Below are 19,713 nucleotides of genomic sequence, written 5' to 3' on the forward strand. Positions count from 1 at the left end.
AATTCCCCATAAGAAGACCGGGATGTGCATTCAAAGAAGCAAAAGTCTATCAGGAAAGCCTTCTGCTATCGTCACCAGGTTATTGCTAGTCAAAGGCGCTGCAGACCTAGCCCTGGCCACCCGTCGGCTGAGAAGGGTTCGTGGGTCTTCTTCACATTTCGACTAGTTTGGCTGATGCTGCCCTCATGGATGGCTTTGTTATTTCTCTGGCAATCCCCTTCTCAGTGCTTTAAACAGTTGCTTCTGACTTTGCTTTAAATTCCAGCGGCTGTTCTGCCTACCCGGCACACGGCCGTTCCCTGAGATCGCGCTCTCTGCGGGGTGCTTTGTCCTGCAGAGGTTGGGGATCATCCTCTCACGCTGACGCGCTTGGAGCCGTCAGTAACAGCCCTGATGCCCCCGGTGCTGTGCGAGCCTTCCCCGCCCTGCAGGGATCCTGGTCTGCCGTCACGCAAAACGTGGTGGGAATGAGTCAGGAGAGAGGTGAGGTGGGGACGGGAAGAAACAGCAAATTGTATAAAATTAGTGTGGGTCAGTCCCAACTTGTCACCTGCCTCATCTGCTTTTGGGTGCTACAGAGCAAAAGCACAAGAAATAACTGCAGTGGGAGCTGGAGGGGCTGGATCCACGAGTCCTTTGCCAAGATTTCCGCCAACTTGCGAACTTTTGTAAATCCCTTTGCTGGATTTCAATATCTGAGTCTACAAAATACACTTTTTCATTTGATTTGTTACTTGATTTGGAGTCAGCATCTCAAGCACGCTCCCCCAGTGAGGGCATGAGGGGAGGGGAGTGATTTTTTAAAACACTTTGGGATCCAGAGACATAAAGTGCTGTAGGGAAACTCAGGTGGATTTTCCTTTATTATGAGCTGTGCTCCCCACTTCTCCCCCTATTTTCACTTACAGGGAGAGGAGCCCAAACTAATTCCGATATCATCCCGCCATGGCAGCCCTCAATCAAACCAGCTTGCAGCCTGCCTCCTTCCTTCTGCTGGGCATGGCAGGCCTGGAGGACCTGCACGCCTGGCTCTCCATCCCTTTCTGCCTGATGTACGTCGTGGCGCTCCTGGGCAACTTCATCCTCCTGTTTGTCATTGCGACGGAGCGAAGCCTCCACGAGCCAATGTACCTCTTCCTGGCCATGTTAGCGGTGGCAGATCTCGTATTATCCTCCTCCACAGTGCCCAAAGCCCTGAGCATATTCTGGTCCCTTTCCAAGGAGATGTCTTTCCACGCCTGCCTTACCCAGATGTTCTTCACACACCTCAGCTTCATTGCAGAGTCGACCATTCTGCTGGCCATGGCGTTCGACAGGTACGTGGCCATCTGCAACCCCCTGCGATATGCCACAGTGTTCACGCACGTGATGATAGCCAAGATAGGGCTGGCTGCAATAGCCAGGAGCTTTTGTGTGATGTTCCCAACAATATTCCTCCTCCAGAGGCTGCCGTACTGTGGACACAGCACCATGCCACACACCTACTGTGAGCACATGGGCATCGCCCGGCTGGCCTGTGCCGACATCTCCATTAACATCTGGTATGGCTTTGCCACCACCCTTCTGTCCCCAGGCGTGGACATTGTGCTCATCGGGGTATCGTACATCCTTATTCTCCGGGCTGTCTTCAGGCTCTCGTCCAAGGATGCCCAGCGCAAGGCAGTTGGCACCTGCAGCTCTCATGCCTGCGTTATATTGATGTTCTACACCCCAGCATTCTTCTCATTTTTCACCCATCGGTTTGGCCACAACGTCCCCCATCATGTTCACATCCTGTTGGCCAATGTCTATGTGCTCCTGCCACCCGCGCTAAACCCCATCGTCTACACCATGAAGAACAAACTCATTCGAGAAAAGGTGTCCCAAGCGCTCTTTGGGACTGGGCAAGCGCGGTGACAGGGATGCTAATTTGTGAAAAGGAATATGTGGTCTGTCTGAGATGATTCATCCGGCAGAAATCCCACCTCGAGGACTTGTCAGCTCCTCTGCAGGCCCACAGACCCCATCCTTAAAACTGCCTATGTCGTGATAACCCGCATTTGCTTTTTCTGGTTAATCTTTAACTCTCCTTTGGACCCACTGAGAATAACTGTTCTTACTGATAAGCCCTTTCCAATCCTTGTGATTGCTGTGTTCACTAATTAACTGATACAAATTGCTGATATTCCCAGCATAATATTGACGGATATGTCCAGTACATTGCTGCAACATTTTAAACTTTATTGAAGTATTTATTCCTTCCTTTTTCTTTTTACCAAAGAAAGTGGACAGAACACCATTCTCCATTAGACATTATTGTAAGAGAAAAATCCATAGAGAAAATTACATTTGGTTAAAATATTTATGCAGTCAGATTACTCAGACTTATATGTATTTTTTCTAATTAATAACATCTTGTTCTGTGCAATGCAAGAAGCCACATCTGACCATAAAAGTGGCGCACCTTTCAACTGGAATTTTATTGCCCAAGTCTGAGCAGTTACTCAGGTTGGCACCGGCTGATGAGTTTGCCCTTAAACTTTTAACCTAATTGTCATTGTCTTTCTAGCTGTGTGACTCCACCGCCACCTGCAAGGCTTTACCCCCCAACCTGTGCAACCACGGTCGGAGCCTCCCGTTCCAATGCAGCTCACACCGTGACTGTGGAGTCACATCTGGCTTCTTACAGCTTTCTGGTGGTCCGGGTACAGGTCTGCTTGGTTTTCACACTGTGCACAATCATGTTCGTCATGGTGGGACCAGCAAAGCAGGTGTCGGCCATGAGGGTGTGAGCAATGGGAGAAGCATTTTTTCCCAAACTTGTGAATCATAGACAGACCAGTCACTGGGGTGTCGAATATTAGGACAGCACAGATATGTGAGGTGCAAGTGTTCAAAGCTGTTGACTGTTCCTCCTTGGACGCAACACTCAAGACAGTCTTAAGGGTCATGACGTATAACAGGACACGCTGATGCTATCCTGGTGTAGACAAGAAAGAGTGCGCAAGACCATTTACCCAGTGATATTACAGCATCTTCAGGAGAAAGGCAGTCAGGAACACCAGAAGTACCGCCCGGATGGTCAACCCCATACCAGTCTTGGTGCCACGGAATTTGTCAGGAGGGATGTATGCCTCAGGGGCTGCAGATCATGACAAAGAGGTCAAAAGCTATGGCTGTGAGCAGAACAGATACAATGGTGGAGAAGGTGCGGATGAAATACATCTAGTTGAGATGAGAGTCAAAGTGGACAGCTTGGTAGTAAAACCAACACAGCCCGGGCTCCATTATCTCCAGCCTGTCACTGTCTGCCCTACCGGGAGACCCAGACTAAACCCAGTGCCCAGACACAGTCTCACCAGTGCAGAACTAGGGGGGAAATCATTGCCCTGCACAGCCTGTGTGCCCCAGCACCCCCAAAGACCCACCACCGGCCACCTTGGCTGCAAGGTCTCCTGGTGATGTTGAGGTAACTTGTACCCACCAGCACCCCAGGCCCTTTTCCACAGATCTCCTTCCTGGCCAGACAGCCCTCCTCTAGAATAAAAGCACTAATTAAGACGAACTCTAAAACCAAATCTGTTGGATAAATCTATTCAGACCCAAGGCCATCTGTGGCAACAGCACACTCCGTCCTCAAGCACTGTTTTTATTTGTGCTAATTATCGTTATAATAATAACAACTGACTGTTATGACTCAGCTGTATATTTGAACTCTGTGTGATCTACTTTCTAAGCAACCTCACATTTCATAATCCTCGAACCATTCTGATTTCAGTGAGCTTATCAACCCACAACCATTTCTATTTACAATCCGACTATCGCAGCCGTCCCAGATAGCTTCGATGCCCACTTACAGCCTCCTCTTCCAGAGCTGTGATCAGCGTAAGCCACAGCTAGCAACCCTCTCGTGGCAATGCCTCCCCCACTTCGGTTGGGACCCCCTCTATGACGTATAGTAAAGTGATTTTTTTTTTTTTTTTCTTTTCTGGAATTTCCCATGGAACAAAAACCCTGTTTCCCGCCAGGCTCGATTGTCAATCAGTTTTGAAAGCCCTTCTATCAGAAGTGTGATATCCATCCTTCCAGAGAGACAGGCACACAGATAACCGTTCATAAAACACCTACCACTTCTAGCAGCACTCACACAATTAATACAGCCGGCTGCTGCAGTTTTCACCAAATCACGCAGTTTACACCTGAAGTGGAGTTGAAATGCTCCAATACAAGAGGAGCGGCTGAGGGAGCTGGGGGTGTTCAGCCTGGAGAAAAGGAGGCTGAGGGGAGACCTTCTCGCTCTCTGCAACTCCCTGAAAGGAGGGGGTAGCCAGGGGGGGTCGGTCTCTTCTCCCAAGGAACAGGCCATGGGACAAGAGCAAACGGCCTCAAGTTGTGCCAGGGGAGGTTTAGGATGGATATGAGGAAAAATGTCTTCATGGAAAGGGTTGTCAAGCATTGGAAGAGGCTGCCCAGGGCAGTGGTGGAGTCGCCATCCCTGGAGGGATTTAAAAGCCGGGCAGACGTGGTGCTGAGGGACATGGGTTAGTGGTGGGTTTGTCAGTGTTGGGTTGATGGTTGGACTTGATGATCTGAAAGGTCCCTTCCTACCTGGACCATTCTATGATTCTATACTCAGAGCTAAGTTTATCTTACAATCCGTGAAAAAGTGAAAATGGAAAGGCTCAGGAGGCCAAATTGGTCGGTGACCAGACCCCGTCTCTCGCAGCACAATTGCACGTGCCTCACAGGCTGATGGTCTGGATGCTCTGGATGCGTCCCAGCACAATATCCCTCCTCCCAGTATCACATCACTGGTGGCTGCTCCTCAGCTTACAAACACCAGTGTCACTTCTCCAGTCTTTTCTGCTGCCTGCCCATGTTTTTTCCCATCCTGAATGTGAATTTTATTTATTTGTGGGGTGTTTTTCAGACCATTCCTTCAATTTTTCAAAACTACCCAGGCCACTAATCTTTCTTTTTTCTGGAGAAGCTGCGGATTTAATAAGTAATTTCTATACTCTGCTAAACAGGCTAATGCAAAGTCCAGGATGCTCCTCCTGCAGATTCGCACTTCATCTTTCTTTGTAGTAGCACAAGAAATGGGATTTGAAACTTCCCCATAATGGTTCACGCTCACCAATATTGCCTGGCTCATTTATGAAAATAGTATGCAATATGCATGCTAATTAATCTCAAAAATTAAGAGAGATTCTTTTCCCCTGTGTACAAACTCTGCTCCCTTTCCACACAAGAGAAATGATCTGATTGATATGTTTTGTATTTGACAAATTCTTAAAAGTTTCTGCTTGTCTTGTTATTTGCCAAAAAACCACTATTTGATCATTTGTTTATGTATTAATTTTCTAGGGATTGTAAGTAAATTTTCCCCTAGAGTCTAAACGCAAGAGTATGAACATCTCAGGGGCTCCCTAACCGGTGAGTTGCTGGCAGCTGGGAGGTTTGCCCATACAGACTTTGCCTCTTTTCCAATTTTAAAGACTTTTTTTTTTTTCTCCACCTTATTCCAGCCTTCTGCTCTTTCCTCCCTCCCTCCCCAGGGTGTCTGAACAGCAGCGATGTGAAATTGCTTGCCTTAATGATACTTAAGGCTGATACTTGAGCTGGGGGCTGACCTGCTGGAGAGCAACTCTGTGGAAAGAGACCTTGGAGTCCTGGCGGGCAACAGGATGACCATGAGCCAGCAATGTGCCCTTGTGGCCAAGGAGGCCAATGACATCTTGGGGGGCATCAAGAAGAGTGTGGCCAGCAGGTGGAGGGAGGTCATCCTCCCCCTCTGCTTGGCCCTGGGGGGGCCGCATCTGGAGTACTGGGTCCAGTTCTGGGCTCCCCAGTTCAAGAGAGACAGGGAACTGCTGGAGAGGGGACAGCAAAGGGCTACCAAGATGATGAGGGGACTGGAACAGCTCTCTTAGGAAGAAAGGCTGAGGGACTTGGGTCTCTTCAGTCTGGAAAAAAGACGACTGAGGGGGGATCTTATCAACGCTTAGAAATACTGAAAGGGTGGGTGTCTGCTGTGGCCAGTGCAGCAGAATCAAAGCCTTCTGCTTGTCATGACCTTCACGTAGCACTAAAAATCCCTAAAATGCATTTTACATGGGAGGTGTGTGGACTCCTGAGGGAGGATTTACTGTGTAGCTCTGCAACCCTGTTGTGGTTTACTCAGCTGGGGGTCTCAGCTGATACTTGCCGCTTTAAACTGCAGATCACCTTTAACGTCGCCCAAGCAGTGAAACGCCCCTGTGCTTGGTTCAGTCTAGAACTGCCTTCACCCGTTTTAACTTCAGTGCTTAATATCTTTTTAATCTCATCGATTGCAAAAGACAGAGATGGACAAATTCACTTTACAACAGGCTGCCAGTGGTTCACAAGTTTGGTCCAGCTGAAGGGGGGGTGTGGCAAGGCAAGCCGGGCGCTGGCCCTGTTTAAATGGAGGAGCAAACATCGTTATAGACTTACGCATCTTCCTGGCACAAACCTTCCATGTTATCCGTGTCAACAACACTAATAAATCCAAGGAGTGCAGACTTCAGATCTTCCAAGCCTTTTATATACACATATGGAAAAGCAGTACTCGAATCACCAGATAAAATTCTGTTCTTTATGGTATTTACAGACAGAGCCCTTCTGCTGGACCTTGACTCACCACCACAGGGGCCAGGTTCCACTTTTAGAGCCACGGATATAAACCAACAGGTACAGCTACGGCTCATAGCCAGCAAACCGCTCCTGCCTGTGTGTCAGGAGGACGGATGCTTTGGATGGATGCCCGAGCTCCCCCCACCCTGCTCCCCCCATCCCCTGGGTTGGGTGTCTCCAGCCTCCCTACTCCTGGCTTTTGGGGAAACCAGCGATGTGTGGCCAGTAGCTAAATGCTGGAGTTTAGCTTCCCGAGTTAAGACCAAAGCAACCTTTAAATCTAAATACAAGCAGAGAGGAACAATGCTGAGATGAGTGGCTGGGTCTGCTGCTCCCTTCCTACCTGCGGTGGGCTGGCCGCACTCTGAGGACAGTACCCGTCGCCCCAGAGAGGCCTCCAAGCTGGTCCCACAGCCTTTTCCTCCAGCCACTCTTCCCCAGTCGCGTCTGCCATGCCATGGCCGTAGCTGATGCTGGGAGCATCAGCCTGGCCACAGCCATCCCCGCGTCTGCCTGCCGGTCCTTTTGCAGCCTGCACTGGGAAGAGGGAAGGTGGAGAACCCGGTGCTGCGCATGTCCCCAGGGGGGTGGAAGGGTCCTGCACCACTGGAGACTTCCCCATGCCCCACTCATCCCTGCTGTCCTTTGCTGATGCTCAGGGAAGCAAGGCAGGTGGACCTGCTCCTTTTTGTGCATGTCGGGGTGTGGAGAGACGATGAGGCAGAACCTGCCCAGGGAGGGAGGAACGTTTCTGCCATTGCGTTTCAGCAGGTAATCATCTTCTGTTCAAAGCAGAAAGAAAACCTCCAGCTCCAGTGGCTGACAAGCAGGGACGTCCGCTGCAGTGTTCCTGTCCGTGTCACCACTGCAAACCCAGCGTGTTCAGGGTGGAGAAGGAGCCCGGTCACGCGTGAGTGACAGACACCAAAGGGGCTGCAGGGTCACGTCCCACTGCATGCTCTGCTCACTGGGACGCCGTGCTGAGCCAGCCTCTCGGGGTGGGTGGTTGCCGATTTAGGTAGCTGCTGCACTGAAGGTTTCTCCTACAGCTCCTGCCTTGGGGATGGTTATTAAAGGCACAGCATCCCTCTTGCACCTGCAACGCGCATCCATCCCCGAGGTTGTGATCCCAGTGCTGGTCTCTATCAACAGCCCCTCACAGAATCGTAGAATCACAGGAAGGTTTAGGTCGGAAGGGACCTTAAAGATCATCTAGTTCCAACCCCTTGTCTAGCATCTCGTTCCCCCCCCATGTCTAGCAGGGACACCTCCCACCAGCCCAGCTTGCTCCAAGCCCTGGCCAACCTGGCCTTGAACCCCTCCAGGGATGGGGCAGCCACAGCTTCTCTGGGCAACCTGGGCCAGGGGCTCACCGCCCTCACAGCCAAGAATTTCTGCCCAAGATCTCAGCTCAATCTCCCCTCTTGCAGTGGAAAACCCTTCCCCCTCATCCTATCACTACGTGCCCTTGTAAAAAGTCCCTCTTACCAGCAAGGATGAAAAGAAAAAACTTTAGTGGGTAGGAGCTGGGAGTATTGTGGAGGACGTGGTGTGGCACCCTGGGAGGACTCCTTGGCCGGCTCCTGGGACATGGCAGGGGACCACAGGGCAGCGCTCTGAAGCCTCTCACATGTGTGCACAAGCATGGAGAACCCCGCTGCTGCCCAGAGGTCCCCAGCAGTGGTGGCGGGTGCCGGTCTACCCCACAGCCCCGAAGGCAGTGGTCCTGAGCAAACATGTGAAAAGATAGGAAACCTCACCTTATCTCAGAGCTGGATTTCAAGTCAGCCAGCAAAACACCATAAAAATGCAAACTCCTGATTCCACTGGATGCTAAAAAGGGGCATTAAACAGAAATGTGAGATACGTTCCATAAATCTCAGAGTTGTTCTTCTTAAGCTATATTTAGCTGTGAAGATTGCTACCTTTCAGACTGGAAGAACAGCTTGTGAGTTTGAAAGATTTTTATAGTTTTTCTGACTGTAAGTTCATCTAATAAAAGACAGCGCCTCTCACCACAAATTATATTTGTCTGACATATTTGCAGCTACAAACTCACAGTAGCTACGCATTTTAATGATATTTTTATAGCTACAACAAACACTACCTCCTCTAGTTTATGCAGCCTGACTGGTCTGGCCACCAGCCTCCTGCCCATGGATTCCTGATGACCCCAGGGTCTTCCTCAGGGACTTTTGTCCAGCAGTGTGCTTGGCACTTGCTTCGGTTGGCATCGAGGATAAAGCATGTTGACTGATGCTCAGGAAGGAGTCGTGTGTGTTTCACATTCGTTGCAGTTAAAGACTGTCAGGGAAGGAAGGGATGTGCGTCTTTTCTTTACCAGATTCCTCCGAGCTTGGGATGAGTGAAACAGGGTTGGAGACTTGAACGAAAGTGCAAACAGACAAGGAGGAGATGAGGTTTAAGATCTTGTTTTCAATTCTTCCCAGAGATGCAGGGAGTTCATTTTGCTTTAAAATGCTGTGCTGAAAAGATACTGTTAATCAGTATAAAGGCTTTCCTTGGGGAATGTGTTTTCTGAAACGGCTAAAAATGTCTAACATAATGAGGTAGAACTATTAAAAAAAATAAGTATTGATGGAAAAAGACAATATGGCTGAAGGATAAGACCGGGGGATTGCAATCAGGGCACACACGATGGTGAAAGCGTTTCCAGCTGGCAGCAATGCTTTGCCCCTCGTGATTTTACCTGAGTGAATAATTTTTCAATAAAGCGTAATGAAAAATCCACGTATTCAAAATGTCGTATTGCCATTCCAGTGTGGTTTTAATAAGTGAAGGAGGAGCAGCCATCAGGTGTTTCTCCTTCTCAAACGCAAGCCAGGGCACACAGCACCACGCAGCAGCAACGCACTGGCCTTCCCCTCCCCGTGGCCCACCCAGGACGATGGTTTCTGTCTCTGGCCTGTGCCGAAGAACACAGGCTGGGAAAACGGGACCACCACTCTTTTCAGTGGTGCCCAGCCACAGGACAAGAGGTAACAGGCACAAACTTGAGCATAGGAAGTTCCACCCAAACATGAGGAGGAACTTCTTTCCTGTGAGGGTGGCAGAGCCCTGGCACAGGCTGCCCAGAGAGGTGGTGGAGTCTCCGTCTCTGGAGACATTCCAAACCCACCTGGACGCGTTCCTGTGCCACCTGCTCTGGGTGACCCTTTGTGGCAGGGGGTTGGACGGGATGATCTCCAGAGGTCCCTTCCAACCGCTATCATTCTGTCATTCCATGATTCTATGACCCTCTGAGTCCCAGCAGGGTCTCAAAGCCAGATGGGATGTTCCTTGTCCTGGTGAGGCTGCAGCTATTTCAAGGAAAGAAGAAATACAAATCTGTATCTGCAGGCACGAGTGAGCTCCCTGCCGAGTTGCCACCAACCGGGCAAGGGAGCGATGAAGCGTGATCAGGGACTGCACAAGAAAATCAAGGCAGCCTTAAATCTGAGATGAGCTGCAAGCTGGAGGGGTGATACAGAAAGTGCTTTACGCAGCCCTGAACCACCATCACCGTGGGCAGAATGGAGAATTAGAGCAAGCCACGCTCAGGAGCATTGTCCAGCATGCAGATTCCCTTTGTGCTTTGAGTCCTTGTGTATTAAACAGAGCAGGTCTGCTCACTTCTTGCACCAAAGAGCTGGTGCCCAACGTAAGATGATATTTTAATGTTGCCTGTTGGCAAATCTGGCAAAATGGCTTTAGGATTTACCTTTTAAGGTAGAACAAGGTGTGTTTTATAACCGCGACTGTAACTCTCTGCTGGAGCAAGTGAGCACAGATGGTGGTGAACACTGTCCCTGAAGGTGTTTCATCCAGAGTCTTCCTAAAAGATCTCTGTGACACAAAATAGTTTGTGTGGAGTGCAGAGTCTTTAGGGGAAATGTTAGAGCTGAGGTAACAGATGACACCAGGCCCATCGTCTCAGTCATCTGTAAAAGCTGTGTCCCGAACATCAGAAAGAAAAACGTACCTTGGAGCCCCTTCCAGTCCCTCAAGGGGCTCCAGCAAAGCTGGGGAGGGACTCTGGATGAGGGAGGGGAGCCATGGGACGAGGGGGAAGGGGTTTCCACTGCAAGAGGGGAGACTGAGCCGAGATCTGGGGCAGAAATTCTTGGCTGTGAGGGCGGTGAGCCCCTGGCCCAGGTTGCCCAGAGAAGCTGTGGCTGCCCCATCCCTGGAGGGGTTCAAGGCCAGGTTGGCCGGGGCTTGGAGCAAGCTGGGCTGGTGGGAGGTGTCCCTGCTTGCCAGTGCTCTCAGGAGTTTCCAACACTTGTTTCTCTTTCCAGCCCTCTCAGCAGGCTAAAGAACTAAGAACTGTGTTTTCCCAAGTGACAGAGCTGTCTTTGAATCACAGACATTAAATAATTATTTCATTCATTGGATAACACACAGCTGATCCATATAAATTAAGATATAGACATATCATCGAAGTAGCACACAAATCCAGTACTGATATTTATTTATCTGAAATTTTGTAATTGAAAGTGTAATTTTTTTTGTTGTTATTTAATATTCTTGCTGTTATTTAATATTTTTGTTGTTATTTAGCATCGCAGTCATGTAGCCCAGGAAGAGAATTAATTGGTAGCGGTGGTATTTATTATCTGTACCATTGCTATATGTTGAAGCATAGATCAGATATTTTAATAAAATGTTAGAGGTGTAGAATGAAAAGAAAATCCCTGCTGCCAAGGGCTTCAAATCTAAGGAGAGGAGAGGAGAAAGAAATGAGGGAAGAAAAAGAACAATAAACCGCATGGGTCATCATGAGATGCCGCAGGAGGTGTATGTATCACTGTACGATACCAAGCAAGTAAGAGGATATATTGCAAATTACGGATTTCATGAACAGAATCAGCTGTAAAACAGAGAGGGTTGAGATTATTTAAATTTCCGTTTTCGTTCTGGTCCTCTTATCAAAATCATCTGGAATAGATGAAACTTCATATGCAGTGAAACAGCAAGACAGATATCAAATAATTATCCATGACTATTGCACCGTCACTGAAATTGGATTGTGACTGATTGCACAGCCGTTAGACGGAACAGAGCATGACTCAGGCACTCAGAGTGAAAAACACGTGAAGGAGTCAGAGGAGAGGGATAACTACAAGAAACTGTGGGCTGTAAAATGCTGTAACGGGCAGCTAATATCTCTGGGCCTGAGCAAAGTCCTGGCTGCCCCTCATCAGAGGGAGGGGGACAGCCCCGAGTGGCGGCTGTGACCCACTCCACACGCTACGATTTCTGAAGAGTTGGTTTTAACATATGGATATCAGCAATAACTGTTAATACCTTCATCGAGTCAATGCCCCGCGTGATGCAAAGCAAAAGCACTTTCCAAATGATGAACTGACATTGGGATCATTACGTTAAGTGAGTGTTTCCCAGAGCAGTGATCTCTGCCAGGGACATCTCTCAGGTCCCACAGTGCCATGGGGAGAAGATCCTTCTTGTCAAAAGGACCCTGAGGATGGCCCTGTTTAGTTTTTATGCTATAGATGTTGGGGTTCAGCATGGGAAGTACTGGCAGGTAGACTTTGGCCGTGAAGATGTGAATGAGAGGGGAAGCATGCTGGCCATACCGGTGAATGATGGACAGACCAGCCATGGGGATGTACAAGATCAGGACTGCCAGGATACAGGACAGGCAGTTGCTCAAAGCCTGAGGTGCTCCCTCTGGGGTGCGGTGCTCAGAAGGGCCCTAGCACTCAGTCTATATGACACAAAGATGAGGATGACGTCGAATGTCAGAAAGAGATTGGCTACAGCAAAGCCATACCAGTTACTGAATGTGATGTCTGCACGTCTGTCTGATCGGACAGCAGGCGATGGCAACACTCCTAAGAGATGTCTGCACAGAGCAGCCAGCCCAGTCCTGCCTGTCCTGGCACTGGTGAGGATGGAGGAGTCTATCTCAGCAGGTAGCAGATGGCCACATGGTGATCAAAGGCCATGGCCAGAAGCACCGAGGACTCCATGAAGGAGAAGGAAAGAACGAAGTAACCCTGATCAAAACAGGTTCCAAAACCTTGTTGTTGACCAGACTCATCACAGTTGGTGGTGTAGAGACAAACCCAAATCAGTGGTGGCCAGCATGGAGAGGAAACGGTACATGGGCTCATGGAGGCTCGGATCGGTCCTGATGACAAAGAAAGAGGACTGTGAAGTTCCCCACAAGTGATGCAGTGGAAAAGCAAGCGAAGGGAATGGAGAGCAGGAGGTGGGCAGCCCCCAGCCCCGAGACGCCTGTCGGGGTGAACAGCATGAGAGGAACGGGAGGGATTGCTTCTGCTGCAACATGACATGATGAGCTGAAGCACAAAAAGGCAACGTAAACCTGTAATCGGTGAACCAAAGAAAAAAGCATGAACTAGAAATGACCCAATATCATAAATCTGCCAAATCTAAGTGAACAGAGTTATGTTATGCACTCTGGCTCTCTAGGAGCTCTGCAGTACAAACTCTTACTCAAATGAGAGTTTGATGGTACAGAAATACACCATTAAAGATGTAAACATTGCACTTTGCTACGGCAAGAATAAATACTGCATACCTATGAGGCCAATAACTTCATAGAATCATAGAATCCCAGAATCCCGGGTTGGAAGGGACCTCAGAGATCACCTGGTCCAACCTTTCTAGGAACAAGCACGGTCTGGACAAGACGGCCCAGCACCCTGTCCAGCTGGATCTTAAAAGCGTCCAGTGACCTGCGATAAATATCAACACGCAACGCTACTGTTATTATAGACATCGCTAAGGAAAAGGGAGGAAAGTTTGCAGCTGTTCCCCAGATAAATAACGACTAATCAAACGTACTGGGTGAAGCAAAGCCATTTATGCCAACCTCACGCACACCCGTGGCATTTCAGGATTTCTGCTTTATGGAGCTGAGACACCCTTGTGTCATTGATACATTTTTTTTCCACTCCAGAAATGAGCAGGAGCCTCTTTACGTGATGAATTTGTCAGGGCTGCCAAGTTGTCTCGACTCTGCCCTGGCTGCTTCCAGTCCCGCTGCTGGCAGAGACGCGGTTTCATGCCAGCGGCGGCTCCGCTCTCCCGCCTCCTCCCACACAACGCGCGGTCCCCTGCCTTGGTTTCAAGGATCCGCGTCTCCAGGTGCCACTGTATCACACGCTCTTCACTCGCCTGAACGCAGCCAGGGAACATCCCCTGAGCTTTTACACCGATTGCCCGTGTTTCACGACAGCCTCTTGGAGAAACAGCTGGCAGGAGAGCCGTGCGTTTGTAAATACACGGTGCATCCACCCTGAGACACCACAGAAACCCTGCGTGTTCATTTTATCCACGGAGAATTTCTGAAATACTTGGCAGGCACCCAAGATTTCTATTCTCAATATCTTTTAAACAGCAGTGAAGCGTAACGAGACGTAGCAATATAAATTTGAATAATTCATACCAGACACCAGGTTCTGATTTTATGCTGAGCAGGTAAAAACTGTCTTAAGAGACGGCGGATTCGCGGCTGTGGTTGGGAAACAGGTTGCGGGAAGCAGGTTTCTGAAAGGAGGGGATGCTTTGAGGCAGCAGGGGAGAGATGAGACGTTTTAGCTGCTGAAGGCAGAAAGGTTGGATAGATCAATTAAAACCAGGAGCATATTTTTAGTCGTCATTTTGCATTATCCAGTGCCTGTTCCCAATGTATTGGCACAAGGCTCCAGCCCTGGGTCTCTTACCCGAGTTGCAGCCTGAGCTCGCTCCCTCGGTGCCCGTGAAGCGTGGGGAGCACAACGGCAGCCCGCGAAGCAGGACCAGGGTTTTCATTTCACCCCCTGCTCAGCAGCTCCACAGTTAGCGCTCAGAAGGATTTAAAAGGAAAAAACCCAAACTGAATGCTAATAGGGGTTAGGAGAGGAATCAATGCCAGGGAACAGTCCGTATTCTGCTGCACGAACCTGGCGTTCACTCAGACCTCGATCACTTCTGGTTCCTTCACCTCAAAAGGGACACAGGTAATGGGGATGTCCCGTGCTCTGGCGCTCTTACCGGTGATCCCGGGCACATGGTGGGGCAGGGGCCGGCACCTCCGACTCCGGCTGCTTGGTTTCTTCCCCATTCCCTCAACTATTTGCTGTCAAATAGACAGAGATCACAACAGCAGCTGAAAACAGCACACCAGCCACCGCGCCCCGTCAGCGCAGGCTGGATGCCAGGAGACACTTCACACGCTCTGGCCAACTGCGTTTCTCCTGTGCTTGGGCACTAGCTCCAGCTTCTTGCTGACCATATGCTTCCCTTTCTCAATCAAAATCACCCACTTTTCCGCTAGCTGTTCAAGGCACCAATGACTCCGTCAGACGAGACCCAAGGGACCGTCGGCAGCAGCGATGTCCCCCTCGCCCTGGGTGCTGACATCAGTGCTGGTGGAGATGAGACAAACGCACGTTCCTGCTCCTCTGGAAGGGTGTCCGTGAGGTTTTCATGGATCTCCGTGCTCACGTAGCCTAATAATTGCAATATTGTGTAATCATGCACAAAGTAGCTTTGCACTGATATTGCCTTGGCAGTTTTTCGGGCAAAAGGTCACTTTTTCTGCTCGTGTGGCAGTGAAAGACTGCTGCCAGTGTGGCCTTGGCAGAAGACGTATGAGACTATGAAATATCAGGCTGAATGCACCGCGGTCCCTCACCAACACTAAAACTACTTGAAACTAGTGGGAAAAGAGTTTGACACAGAGGAAAATACTTCTTTTACAGAGAAGTTTCTGGAACTTGTTTTCACGATCGGTTATGAAGGAGGATGGCATCAGGGAGTTTAAAAGGTGATTATACAAATTAGCAATGGGTCCATAAACATATATTATAGTGAGCAGGCAGGGATGCGACCTCTGTCATCACTAGTAAAATGATAATGGGAGTTGGGACGCTATGAGGGGAATGGAGAAATTGGCCCCATATGGGGAATGGAGAATTGGTCCCATACCCTCCCTGCTCAGGTCCCAGCAGCCTTCCCTGGGGAGATCCGCACTCCCACGGCCAGTCTGAGGGGGAAGCAGAACCGCTGCAATGTCCTCTCGGAGAGGACACAGAGACAGGAGCAATGGTCATCCGCCACCCACATGTGACCACTGAGGCAGTGCTGACATGCTACAGCTCAAATATACAATGCTTTGGGGGTGAATACGGAGGAACATGAAGGTTTGGGGGCGAAAGCTGCCTCTGAGCAGAGGAAATGCAGCAGAGCTGAGAGCAGTGTCAGAAGAGAGAGAGACACAGAGACACGCACAGGGACAAAACGAGGAGTCACGTACTTCATTGCTGGTGTTCAGGGATGAATATGGGGGACTAAAAATCTCACTTGGCCAATTTAATTTCACTTCAGTGCTACAACATATTCCCGTGCAGCGGGGAAGCTTGCTCCAGGGTTAGTTGGTACGATACACAAAGCAAGCACTGGGCCAAGACGCAGGAGCAAACCCCCTGCCATTCCTCAGTGCGTATCCAGGTAACATAGAATCATAGAATCATGGAATTGCTTAGGTTGGAATGGTCCTTTAAGATCATTGAGTCCAACCATCAACCCAACACTGCCCAAACCACCACTAACCCACGTCCCTCAGCACCACGTCTGCCCGGCTTTTAAATCCCTCCAGGGATGGCGACTCCACCACTGCCCTGGGCAGCCTGGTCCAATGCTTGACGACCCTTTTCATGAAGACATTTTTCCTAATATCCATCCTAAACCTCCCCTGGGCACAACTTGAGGCTGTTTCCTCTTGTCCCATGGCCTGTTCCTTGGGAGAAGAGATCGACCCTCCCTGGCTACCCCCTTCTTTCAAGGAGCTGTAGAGAGCGAGAAGGTCTCCCCTCAGCCTCCTTTTCTCCAGGCTGAACATCCTCACGCTGACACAAATGTACTGCAGAAGCGTCAAAATATTGAATTTAGCAGTTAGATGAGCTTAGCAGTTTTCTTCACCTTCTCTTCTGAGCTGCCTTCACCCTGCCTTTCCCCAGTGCTTCTCTGTGCATGCGGGTTTATTTTCCGAGCCCGTGTGTTCAGAGGCCAATTTCCATCCTGTTTTGAGGCTCCCAAAGAGGTTCTGCCCTTACCATGGGTCTGAGACAAAACGACTGTAACCTCCTTGGGAAGTCCCTGAGGCTTTTGAGACATTTCATTGTCAGGTGGGAGATGATTAAGATTAAGAAAGATGACTTTGTGTCTCTCTCTTCATTCACATATCTCTCACTATCGTTTCCCTTTTTTTTTCCTTTTTACTCCTTCCTTACTTTCTGTTCTCATTTTTCTCTTCTTTCTTGGCTCACACGTAACTTACTTCTGTATGTATAGCGTCTTCATTCAGAGATATTAAAGTACTTTGTCAAAAGGAGGCAGTTTCTCCTCCTAACCTTCCAGCAAGCAGAGCATGTGACTGTGTTACCCAGTAAAATAAATAATTGGATTTTTTTGTTGCAGAGCAGTAGCAGAACAAATTTGGTTTTGAAGTCTCTCTACCTGTGTCTGACGTCTCTCTACCATCACCTCCTCACCCTGAGGCACCCGAGTGCCCAGCATCCTTTTGAACAGCAAAGATAACTCCTTTTCTCCTCCGTGTTACCCACCTATACAGACCTGTATTGCTTATTCTCCTCAAGCAATGCCAGCAACGTTCACCTGGACCAGTCACCAAGCTGCCCTGGGTGCAGGGGCCGAGAAAACTTTTCCTTCCCTGTTACAAGATGAGAGCGATCCAAGAGTTGTGTCGTATAATCTCCGATTTCAGTTTTAACAACCACCTTCAAAATCCTAAACTTTTTTAGACAACAAAAATTTTGATGGATGGAACAATCAAGTATTTGAAACGAGAAGTCTGAAGCAACAATATCTGTCCAATGTAAAATATATCACCTGTTTTTCATTTCCTTCTATACGCATAAAGAAATCCCCTGCTTACACTCACTTTTAAAGTGCGTTTTAAGCAATTTTTTCAGGGAAAGGAGGAAAACATCAGATGTTCTCTCAGGGACCTTGGGCTTAACTCTGCTCTTCTTGTAGACAAACACTAGTTCACTTCTGAAGGACTCCAAGAGATGCAGCTCCAGCGTGAGATGGTTAAACAAGGGTGCCTCTGTGGAGCCATCTCCTTGTGTGGTGGTGGGTCTCTCTCAGGGGTCCCCATCTGCATGGGGTGTCCTAGAACCCAGCAGTTGGTGACGATCCAGGGCTCAGCTTGGTTGTCCCCCCTTGGTCCTGGGTCCCATTCAAGATATCCTCAGCGCCTGCGTGTCCAGGCAGCTGTGACATAGGTCCTGCACACTGAACCGGTAGCCCAATACCATGGTATGGACACTGTTGTCCACGGGCTTTGTACCGAGTTTGCAAGGTCTCAGGACTGAGGCATGCCAGGTTTGCTCTTTCTGGACTTGTCCTGACCTTAGGAGAAGAGGAAATGGCCTCAAGTTGTGCCAGGAGAGGTTTAGGATGGATATTAGGAAAAATTTTTTCACAGAAAGGGTTATCAAGCCTTGGACCAGGCTGCCCAGGGCAGTGGTGGAGTCGCCATCCCTGGAGGCATTTACAAGCCGGGCAGACGTGGTGCTGAGGGACGTGGGGTAGTGGTGGGTTTGTCAGTGTTGGGTTGATGGTCGGACTCGATGATCTGAAAGGTCCTTCCAACCTCGACCATTCTATGATTCTATGACCTGCCTGGAGCTTTGTTTTTACCAGATTTAGCAGTAATGGCAATTTTTATTCCGACTATGGCTATGGCTTTTTTGCTTACTGTTGTGTGGTGCAACCAGAGTTTCAGTTTTAAGCAGACGGTAGTAAAAAGTAGCTATTCTGCACTGGATGAAATATTTATGACTCCAGCGTAATGGCATAGTGCTGAGAAATACGGGTCTGGCAGGATGGCAGGGGCCTTGAGAAGTGGGGACAGAGGATGTGGCATAGAGGAGTGCCGGCATGAGGTGATAAGAGATAGGGCACAGGCTGGCACTGGAGACCTCGTGGCTATAAACAACTTGGGAAGGTCATTTAAAGAAATGCAGGCTTGGAGCTGGACAAAAATGGTTTTGGGGTGACAGAGTAAAGAACAAGTATCTAACATGCATAAAATGCACAATATTTAGGAAATCTGCATGTATCATGGACTTGCAGACCAATGAAGCGAAAGCAAGGTGTAAAATCATGTTATCAAACATAAAAGAGACACAAAGTGGACCCTAGAGTGAGGAAGAAGGAGCCATGAACATCAGTATCATACTCCTCCCTGTGAAGGACTCCCAATTTTGATGACGCTGTAACATCTACCACCACCAGCGAACTGAAGTCATCAGCCTTAGGACCCAGAGGAGCAGTGAAAGAGTGAGCATGACCCCAGGGAAGAGGCAGAAACTGGGAAGTGTGTGTATAACAGACATAATTTTTTTTTTAATTATTATTATTATAGCAGCTTTCCATTATCTGAAGGGGGCCTACAAGAAAGCTGAGGAGAGACTTTTTACAAGGGCATGTAATGATAGGACAAAGGCTAATGGCTTCAGACTGGAAGAGGGGAGATTGAGCTGAGATCTCGGGCAGAAATTCTTGGCTGTGAGGGCGGTGAGCCCCTGGCCCAGGTTGCCCAGAGAAGCTGTGGCTGCCCCATCCCTGGAGGGGTTCAAGGTCAGGTTGGCCGGGGCTTGGAGCAAGCTGGGCTGGTGGGAGGTGTCCCTGCCCAGGGCAGGGGGTGACACTGGATGTTCTTTAAGGTCCCTTCCCACCCAAACCATTCTATGATTCTGTTGTTGTTGTTGTCGTTGTTGTTGTTATTTTGTTGAGACATATTAATTTCTTCCTTTTTTCTTTCTTTTTTTTTCTGTAATAACTCTATCTGAACTAACAATGATTCTTGTATTAGACTCTTTTCAATTACACTAACAGTTAATCGTTGGCTTTATCCATAAAGTGTGTTTGCTTTTTGCCCGTATATGAGATTCTGATCGTAACAACACACACTGCAGTGGCAGTGGGAAGCCACGTGGGACACCATCCGGCATCTCCGATGAGATCTGTGATCTCCAGTGGCACTAAGCAACGAGGCGTAGGTGAGTGCATTGA

The 19,713-nt window shown here is 49.0% G+C and overlaps 1 protein-coding gene and 1 pseudogene across 2 annotated transcripts; one reads left to right on the plus strand and one right to left on the minus strand.

Moving 5' to 3' along the window:
- Positions 1 to 13,405, minus strand: part of LOC128902432 (olfactory receptor 51E2-like) — a 107,676-nt pseudogene extending 94,271 nt beyond the window's left edge.
- Positions 108 to 2,454, plus strand: LOC128913294 (olfactory receptor 52B2-like). 2 transcript variants are annotated; one of them, XM_054210565.1, is made up of 2 exons: positions 108 to 136; positions 909 to 2,454. In XM_054210565.1, the coding sequence occupies exon 2, from the start codon at positions 946 to 948 to the stop codon at positions 1,894 to 1,896; it is 951 nt and encodes a 316-aa protein (XP_054066540.1). In that variant the 5' UTR covers positions 108 to 136; positions 909 to 945; the 3' UTR covers positions 1,897 to 2,454. The 2 variants fall into 2 exon arrangements, with proteins under 2 accessions (XP_054066540.1, XP_054066533.1); XM_054210558.1 differs by lacking the exon at positions 108 to 136 and adding an exon at positions 216 to 483.
- Positions 13,406 to 19,713: the final 6,308 nt, after the last annotated feature.

The sequence above is a fragment of the Rissa tridactyla genome, chromosome 1, assembly GCF_028500815.1.
Source record: "Rissa tridactyla isolate bRisTri1 chromosome 1, bRisTri1.patW.cur.20221130, whole genome shotgun sequence".
NCBI lineage: Eukaryota > Metazoa > Chordata > Aves > Charadriiformes > Laridae > Rissa > Rissa tridactyla.

What these genes read in the sequence shown, in the direction of transcription:
- LOC128913294 (XM_054210565.1), top strand. Translation starts at nt 946, where the DNA reads ATGGCAGCCCTCAATCAAACCAGCTTGCAGCCTGCCTCCTTCCTTCTG.